Source organism: Pygoscelis adeliae, unplaced genomic scaffold, assembly GCF_000699105.1.
Source record: "Pygoscelis adeliae isolate BGI_AS28 unplaced genomic scaffold, ASM69910v1 Scaffold100, whole genome shotgun sequence".
In the NCBI taxonomy this organism is placed as follows: Eukaryota; Metazoa; Chordata; class Aves; order Sphenisciformes; family Spheniscidae; genus Pygoscelis; species Pygoscelis adeliae.
This window is the reverse complement of record NW_008824034.1, coordinates 3,475,639-3,485,400: the sequence shown is the minus strand read 5'-3', so window position 1 is coordinate 3,485,400 and position 9,762 is coordinate 3,475,639. Positions and strand designations below refer to the sequence as shown.

General features: G+C 37.3%; 1 protein-coding gene across 3 annotated transcripts in view; it reads left to right on the top strand.

The window, feature by feature from the left end:
• The window catches only part of MTMR1 (myotubularin related protein 1), a 44,905-nt gene that overhangs the window by 22,053 nt on the left and 13,090 nt on the right, over positions 1 to 9,762 (top strand). For all 3 annotated transcript variants that reach the window (XM_009331051.1, XM_009331067.1, XM_009331059.1), the window contains one exon: positions 775 to 951. In XM_009331051.1, the coding sequence (XP_009329326.1) occupies positions 775 to 951 (177 nt within the window). The remainder of the gene's footprint in view (positions 1 to 774; positions 952 to 9,762) is intronic.

Sequence of the window (9,762 nt, the reverse complement as noted above, 5' to 3'; positions counted from 1 at the left end):
ACATGTAAATACCATAAGATGGAGCTGAATAACATGTTCTCAGCAAATGCAGGGTTTCCAGACAGCTTTCTTTCATAAATGAATAGTCAGATGCAATTCTCAATGAAGAAATGCAATTTAAGATACAATAGTAATAGAAACACATGCTTTGCAACACTGACGGAGTGTAAAATTGCGAGATGAATCTGATGTAAGTTCAGATTTCCAATCTTTGATCTAACCATGATTATGCTGGTTACATTTAGAATAATACAACTTTCAGAAGTGCAAATAAAGATAAAATAGGCATTTTAAAGCATAATAGCAATTGATAGGAGCAAATAGTGTGAGTGGGAGAACTGAATAGTTATTTTTCACAGATGCTGTTTTGGATCTTCCAAACTACATATCTCTTCACTGATTTTCTTATCAAAGCTAATTTAATTTTTATTTTTCAGTTGGTCAGTGTGTAACCATATATTTAAGTAGCTGTAAACATTGCTGTAAATTACGAGCAGTACAGCTTTCTTTTGCTCAGCTAGACCTTAGTGTCTCTGAAAGTCATATGCCTGAATCTCCTTTCTCAGTTAGCCTTGGGCCAGAATAAATATTAAAATGTTTTGCTAAAGTTTTAAGGCTGTTAAATGATCAGCTGCTGGAAGTGTTCTCAGAGTGCTTGCAATTTTCTAGTACATACGGTAAATTTCACAGACAGAATTACTGATATGTAGATATTAGCCTCATATTTTAAGGTTTTGCAATCCATATAATTAATTATTTTTTTTTTTCAATCAGGAGGTAAGCACAAAGACTATATCGCTGTGGTCCTATATAAACAGCCAGTTAGATGAGTTCACAAATCCTTTCTACGTAAACTATGAAAACCATGTCCTGTATCCTGTGGCCAGTCTGAACCATTTGGAACTATGGGTGAACTACTATGTCAGATGGAACCCAAGGATGCGGCCTCAGGTATGAGCTTTCACATAACTTCTGTGTTTTAGTGAAGAGCAGGGAGATTTAAAAAAATTATTATTTTTCATAGTGTCGAATGCAGCATTTAATTTCAAAAGTGCTCATCTGTTGCATGTATTTCAGCTGATAGGGAAAAAGGTGATTTTCTCAAAGAAGAGGCGTGATGTGTGCAAACTTGGTAAAATGATGTTTTCATTAAAGTCACCAGTAGACTAGGGAGTTACAGTATCACTTTATGGGCTTGTGAAAGGTAACAGATTAACAGTCTTATTGTCAGAAGATTACTTTTATAACACTTCTATAATACTTTGTAACACTTTTTAATACTTTTGTTGCCTTAGCCGCCTTGTAAAGTTTAGTGTACCTTTGTTTTTAATCATGTTTTGTCCTTTACCAACAATGATATAAAATATAGCAGCAGTTTCTGAAAGAATTGGACTACATACTGACTCATTTTGTAGGCTCTCTAAACTTAGCATCACATAGATGCTTGTTTTCAATTGACCTTTACAGTTTCAAGCTGGCATGCTAAAGATTAAACACTCTGTATATATGCTCCTTGAGTCATCCAGTATTTGTTCTTATAAGTAGTGTCTGTGATTCAGATAAATCTCTACATCTCGTCAGACAAATACTCCATATGCTCTCATGCTTAGAAGTCTGAAGAAAGAACATTGTTTGTGTCACAGCCATAATATATCTGAGGGTGCTACACCATCTCTTTATTAAGGTAACATTCCAAGGTACCCCCAAGCATATTATGATAAATTACCTGTATTAAGTGACTGCTTGAAAGCTGCTTTCATCTTCTAGCAGTTAGAATGAGACGTGATTTTCAAATTTATTAGACGCCCAGAAGTCAGAGGCTGTTGTAAAAGATGGTGTTCCAAGGTAGGTTTCAAGGGCAGTACACTGGTAGAAGTCCAGGCATCTGAGAAATACCTTTTACGGTCCTGGAAAAGTCTGGATTGCTTGCTTTCTCACTGAGATGTTTTTTCTGAGCTGCTTTGTTTCCCTAATTGTTCTATTTTGGTTGATGTAGTCCTATGACTGTTAGGTACCTGTTCGGTGTTAGCATGTGTTAAAACTTGAAAGATGGTGTATTTTAATCTTTATGGTTTTAAAGTAAAATTGTCAACTGCTTTTTAGCAAAATACCATCTTTCCCTTAGCCTATTTGCTGAAAAACATTTGCGTGGTTTATGCACATTTTAGTCTAATCGACCTGCAGCAGTGTCAGTTTATTACTTGTATTTAATTGAGATCTGTAGGCCCTGAAAGCTAGCAGGCTTTGTAAACACACATGAAAGCTAGTCCAGGTCCAAGAGAGATGAGAGTGGGGAAGAGATGACATAATGAGAAAATGTCAGAACTGTCATATACTTAGTGGCAAGCTCTGCTCACTGCCTCTCTGTTGGAGAGCGCTCTGCCCACTTCTGTTGGAGAGCACTCAGGCACTCTAGCACATATGAATCATTGATCTTCATTGGTCATTGAGAACAGGTCCCTCAAATCAGCAGGTTGAAGGTAGCAAAATCTGATGATCCTGGTAACTGCTTTAACTTTACTACCACCTTCTTTTCTTGAAGACCTAGTACGACTTTTGACTTTTTAGATCTACCACATTACCTTTGTCTTGTGAAAATACATCATGCCTTTCCTCTTGTCTCTGGCCTGAATTTAGCTGATATCTGTGAGAAATATTCGGAAGTGTTTCACATCTACTTGGATAAATTTGCTACAGAAATTACAGTTTTTTTGTTGCAGAATTGTGTTCTCCAATCTAATTATGAAAGCACAAACTCATGCAAACAAGTAAACAAGTCTTTGTAATCACAGTATACTGAGTCTGCTTTCTTCTGTATTTGCATTGTCTAGTTTCACACCCTGTTAGCCAATTCAGTAACATTCAGACCCATTCAGTAACAGCAAAAAAGACAATCACGATTGCGATGCCCAGCAGGTCTTCACTTACCTTCAGTGAAAAGATTTCTTAAACAATCAGTGGATTTATTAAAAGAATGGGCACCCCTGCCTACTGAGAAAAGGTGTTTTTGTTGAATAACTTCTAATGTGTTTCTTCTGTTTTTCCACTGGAGTAAGAGAAAGTTAAATATTTAATATTAATGAAGAGCTCTCTGATGAATAGCAATTCAAGGCAACCTCACGTACTGTTTTATCAGCTGCAAAAATTTCTTTAGGAAACTGGAACATGTTTATTGTTTTCTAGGAGATCACCAAAAAGGAGAAATGCCTAATTACATGAGTTTAAGGGAAAATGAAGAATAGTCCTTTAATATAACCAGAATGGATGTTTGATACCCATTATCAACCGTCTTTATGTTATGGGAGAGGAAACTCGCAAGAGTAAAAGGGCAGTTTTTGGTTTGAGGCAATATTTTAGGTTTTCTAATTTCAGCTTTATTAGTGAGTGAGGCTTGAATTTTTAAATGGACTGAGAGAAGTTAATCATTGCACTTCATTGACTTTCTATTGGAAATGAGCATACATCACCTTTAGTTTTTTTAATTTGAAAATTACTGAATGCTAACGGGATATAAGCATTTATTTTTGCTTTGTTGTACTCTGCCTTCAAATATCTGTGTTTCATCAGACCTCTAACAGTACAGAAAGGTCTGATCATGTTCGTCATTGCACTAGGACATACAGAGTTCAGAGTTACTCTTATGTTCTGTAAAGAAAAGATTGCTTATAATGATATATCTTCAGTTCTATCTAAGTTTTGTGGAAGGCTGAATTGGTGGGTTTGATGGAGTTTATTTGCATCAAGAGCCTTGTTTTGGGATTACAGCTGTATTGCAATAGATGCTGTGCAATTAGGTGACACAGTCTCCTTCCATAGGGTTCAAAGCTCAAGTGTCTGAGAAGTGAACAATGTGGAAAATTCTAGGTTAAATGTGGACATCTTTTGTAGATTCCCTTTTTGCTAAGCTGTGCTTCAACAAGGTCATTCTAATTCTTAAGTGAAATAAAAAGTTCCTCGGTTTCAGTTTGGAGGTGTTTAATACATCATTATCGACTTCTTGTCCCAAGAAAATTAGATAGATTTGAGTCCTATCTTATTTGAGTTCATTGACTGAGAAGAGGTTTTTTCCAGATTTGCCCTTTCCTTGGGTTGGAGAAATGTGTATTTGTATATGACATGTGGAAGATAAGCTCTTTCGTTCTCTCATACAGAGGTGTGTGCTCTGTGGGTACCTGCTACTGGATTTACAGATGACCCTACTAGTCTGGAATAAATAAGATTGTATGATGCTTTTGAATTTTTTCAGTTGTTACCATATATTTCTCTTTCCTTTCCTATGTAGTCATTCAGACCTCTTCTTTACACTGGTTTGAGGAGTTCTGGCTGTCAGGTGTCAGTTAGTTCTCTGCTTGGGCAACTCTGGAAGGTGGAGAGAACACAACAAATGATTTTCCTGAATAGGACTTCTGCAGGGGCAGTATTTTTGAACTAATATACTCTTATCATTCACATATACAGAGCATGAGGAAAAGTTCTGGTCCTTTCAATTCAAGCTGTGCCTTCCTATGTGAGAGGCAAGAAAAAGAATGTATTTTAGTCACAAAATTTACATAGGCCATTAGGATATATTTAGGTTTTTTTATGCCTTCTGGGAAATGACATTTTAACCCTTGGAGTGCAGGGCTTAAACTTGTTTTGTTTTAATTTTTTTTTTTTTTAATTTTTCTATGCCTGCTAATTTTCCCTCAAGCTCTGTTCTGGAAATTTAGCCACTGTGCTAGAGATAATATCATAGGAATCCCTATGAGTTTTTCAAATTCATTCTCTTCTTTTTGTGTGTGGACTTTCATCCAGAATATTAGGCTAGCACCATCTATAACCTAGAAATTCAGTTCAACTACTGGAATAGGATCATCTGCTAAAGGCAGTCTTTGGAGCTTCCATGAAAAGCCAGGGGAAGTCTGTTCACAGGTTAACAGCTGGCTTAAAGAAAGAAAAGGAAAAGGTAGGAATAAATAACTATTTGTTCAGTATATACAGAAATGATCTGGAAAGCATATAAATAGGTTATGATGTTTGCTGCTTTTTTTTATGCTGTGTATAGAATTGTAGAAGGATTTGGTGTGTTGAACAGTTGAGTGATTAGATGTCAGCTGAACTTCAGTGTCAATAAACACAAAATATTGCATATTTAAAAGAACAAATAAGATGCTAAGCATCACTGGAAAAATTGTTGAGAATAAACTGGAAAACATAATTACTGAGATGCTTTATCCTGCACATAACAGGGTAGGACTTACTGTCTGGCATGTGGAGTGTTCATATGATTTATACCTGCCTTCAGTCGAGTTGCCCGGCATTTTCTGCTCTCAGCATGTTGACATTGGTTATAATATGTTCAAAGTTCATACATATGATTTAACACCATTTTGTGGCAGGACAAAGCCATCATAAGGCTCTGGAAATGCTTGGCATTGCTGGTCCACGATCCATAGGCTTGAGTCCATCTTTTTGCATGAAAGAATGAAGCAGGAGATGTCAGGAGAAGGATTTGCCTTGTGGGTTAGGTAGCTGATTGTTGTCCTGTCTAAGTAGATTTCATCCCTGCATTTACTGCAGAGTTTCTTGTGAGACAAGGCAAGTTTCTTACAGTACCTGATAGTTTCTCTCTATCTGGGTGTCTAGGTCAAGATTTCCAGAGTCTGATTTACTGCAGGTAAATTACATCTGCAGATAGAACTCTCAGCATTCAGTTGATACAGAATAAAATAAAGACTAACTGCTTATCCTGTGTGCTGAAAGAATCTGTAGTCATTTAAGAAAAAAAAAAAGATTGGTAGCCTGTAATAAGCACAGCATCAGAAGATGCACAGAAAGGGAGAAACTAGTACTATATAAATAATCTTCATTTTTGGGAGCTTCTAACATATTTTGAAGAGCAATCACTCAAAGCATTGATCTAATCTATCAGATGTCTAAATCTAAGTGGGCTGTAGGTCTTAACAAGCAATGGCATCAGCTTGTAGCATGTAGAGTTTCCTGAGCCTGGAAATCTATGCAGTTGTTTGCAAAAATCTCTGTTCCAGTTCCCACATGGTAGGATTCATCATTTCTGTTTGCTAGTCACTGCTTTTCCAGAAGACCAGGGGGTTTTGCTTGGTTTCCCAGGAGCATACCTCTACAATAAGTGTGGAAGTATTGATTATTATTGAAAACTGCTGTTTTCATCATTTGAGATTGCCTTTTTCTATGCGTATACTGTTAACTAGGTTTTAAAAGCAAGTCTGTCAGTGTTCCAGCTCTTCATGAAGAGGAACAAAAAGCTCAAGTGAAAGATATTGTTGTCTTTCCAATGCACAGAGTAGGTTTTTGAAAAACCGACAGTCTTAAGTCAAGCATTGAATTTAAAATAACCATTTTCCTCTGCAGCCTTTCTTCCCTGTTGCTAAAATAGATAAAGTATACTCGCTGAATGAGACAAAATGCGTTCACTGTTGAACAATTTTCATGTGAATGACTGTCCTTGAGCTAGTACAGTAATACACAGTAGATATCCATCCAATTAAGACTTGGCGGTACTATAAGTGAGTAGCTATTATAATTTCTTTTATACCTATCCTTGTGTTGACAAATTTTGCTATCCAAAAGCACTCCAGAATCCTGAAGGATTACTTGGGAATAAAAACCTGAAAATCAATACTGAAAGTGAACTGTAGTAATTCTGTGAAGAGGAAGGTTTGAATTTTTTAGGAAGTGAAGCTGTCTTATGACTAGATGTTTTTTATGTGTTGTAGTATGCATGTTGTATAGCATAATTGTAGTTTCTGTGGGGATATAATTAAAAAAACCCCACCAACTTTATCTTTCCTTGAGTCCTCACCCAGCAGGAATGATTTATTATAACTGTGAAGTGGCATGTTCTGAGAGTTACACTACACCGGATTCTGCTTTTGATGTACGTGTGGATAATTCAGTTTAAAAAATGGTTTCATATCAATGGTATTTTAAGCAATAAAGAATGTTTCTTTAGCAGTGTTCTAGGTATTTTTCATCTCATTTTAGGCTGTAGGTACCTTATATCTGCAGTGCAGGAAAAGTATCTGCTTTTGGATGAAATAAGCAGCAAAGCTAGCTAATCGGGAAAGTAAAACCCCACCTGTTTTAACTGGTTAATTTGCAGGAACCTACAATTAGTTCTTTCTGAGTGAAGAACGTTACTTGGCTCAGTCAATTTTGCAGCATTTTGCTGGTTTTTACTGGTTGGGTGCGAGGTTTCAAATGTTGCAAGTATCACTAGCAGTGGGAGAATCATATCAAGTCTTAAAGGGGAAAGAGGCTGCTCGTACCAGAGAGAAGAAACTCTCTGGAGAGACAGGGCAACTGGCAATATCATAGATAAGGAAGGGAAGGGAGAAGAAGCAAGCAGCAGGGAAGACGTGTGAGAGTAGAAGGTAGATATAGGTGAATAGATTGTATGAGGAGGGGGGGTCAGGTCCTAAGTTTAATCATGGCTTGATGCAGAAAAGTTGGACTGGAAACTTAAAAGAATGTTGAAATGGGCAAAAATGTGAATTGTTAAAAGGCTAGACAAACCTAAGGACTTCGCGAAATAAAATCTTCCTGATGAGTTGATTATTTTTTTTAATTTATTTACAAAAAAATAATTCCTTAAGATAACTTAATGAGAGAGGAGTAATGGAATAAAAATAAGTATTTGAATGGGAAAGGACCGCAAAACTTGGTGAGAGCTTAAAACCAAACAAAAAGATGCTAGAATCATGGACATCTGGGTAAGTCTTTAAAGCTTATATTTAGCACTAAGGGTATTGCTCAGGATGGGTAAAAATACTAGGGACACAGGGTTTGGGTAAGTGGCTGCAAAAAGTTGGTTATGAGTTAGGGAGGGGAACAACATGCAGTCTCAGCCATATTCTTCTTAGTTTCTGAGTCAGTATTACAGTAACAAAAGGAAAAAAAAAACCCACTGAAATATCTTCTTGAGGTGTTTGGTTGTTTTTCAGCACATTGAGGTAATAGTTTAAATAACATGTAAAAAACATCCTGAAGACCTAATGAGCAATGGCCCAGCCAGTTTTCCAGCCCAGCAAAACCGCAGATGCACTGCTGGGTTAGGTTTCATCTGTGTAGGCTCCTCTCGTGCAGCAGAAGTAGGTCTTTGCTTTCCCCTGGAGTGTGGACAGAAATGATGGGGACCTGACTGTAGTGGCTGGGTGTTGCCTAGCAGCATTACTGTGGCAACACACTGGGAAGCTGGTGTTACAAAGGAAGGGATGCACACTCTTCTGAAAATCTTGTATCGATACGGTGGAGTAGAGCAGCAAAACATAACTTGAACGTGACTGGGTGGTGGGTCCAGAGTCATCTTTTGAGCTTCCACTCCTAATTTGAGAGGCGGGATGAGAAAGTAGAAAACAGTACATCTGCTGTCAGACTCCCAACAAATCCATCTCAGTCAAATCAATTATATGATTTCCTAACAAGACTGTATAAAAGCTTGCCCTGGAGACACTACTCGTGCTGTGCAAGTATACACTTCTAGGGTTAAGGTGGTAAGAAGATCTTTTAATAAACGATCTTCTCCAAACTTCTTGTTCCTTACAGAATCTGTCACTCTTCCACTTCCTTTTATTCTAAACAGTGGCAAAGTAAAGGAGAACCTCATTCACAGCAAGCCATTACAGGTGTTACTGTGAACGTTGTTGGACCCATTCCTTTCTGAAGAATGCTTTATTTGAGAGAGGAATCGCATGCTGAAATATAATGGTGTGAAGTGAAAAAAATGGAGATAGTTATCTGTAGGAATTTGCACAGGATGGTATGAGGAAACACTGGCAGCAACAGGTCTGCCTGGGAATAAGTCTTTAGGAAACGTGGAAATGACCTAAACTTCCTTTTTATTATTATTTTAATGGTTTTTGTGGCTGAATTCATTTAAAGAGGCTTCATCCTCTTACTCTTCCTCCTCCTTCCAAGACGGATGGAGGCTTCCAGAAGGGTGCGTGATTCCTGTTCTATTTGGTTCTCTTAATGGTTTTATTATAAAAAAAAAAAAAAAAACAAAACACATGATTTGAGGTTGAGGCTTTGTTTTGGGCATTTTTCCCCTTTTTTCCTCTAGCACCATTGTCTATCTTTTCATTCTTTCACATTTGAATTTGTTGCTTTTTTCAAATAAGGGAAGTTACAGTAGCAGAATTGAGGACATCTGGGGAAAAACACGGCTCCTCATGCCAGGCTGCTTTTCAGGTCTTTTTATAAGAACTTCTATAATATTTTTTTATATCTTTCAGCTGCTTACACCACCTTTTTCTTACCCCATGAGTATGTACTTCTAACATGCACCTTTATCACTAATAAATCGGTTATTGTCAGCTGCTTGAAAATACTCTGAAGGTGCTAAAGATTTCTCTGGACTGAATTTGACATGTTATTTCACAAAATTAAAGTATGTATCAGAAGTTTAGTGTGTCAAATCTAGTTTTGGAATTTTATTGTTTTACATCAATGTGCGTCTACATGATGCTGTGTGTCCTGTTTTGGCTGGGACAGAGTTAATTTTCTTCCTAGTAGCTGGTACAGTGCTGTGTTTTGGATTTAGTATGAGAATAATGTTGATAACACACCGATGTTTTAGTTGTTGCTGAGCAGTGCTTACACTAGTCAAGGACTTTTCAGCTTCCCGTGCTCTACCGACTGAGAAGGCTGGAGGTGCACAAGCAGCTGGGAGGGGGCACAGCCAGGACAGCTGACCCAAACTGGCCAAAGGGATATTCCATACCATGTGACATCATGCTCAGTATA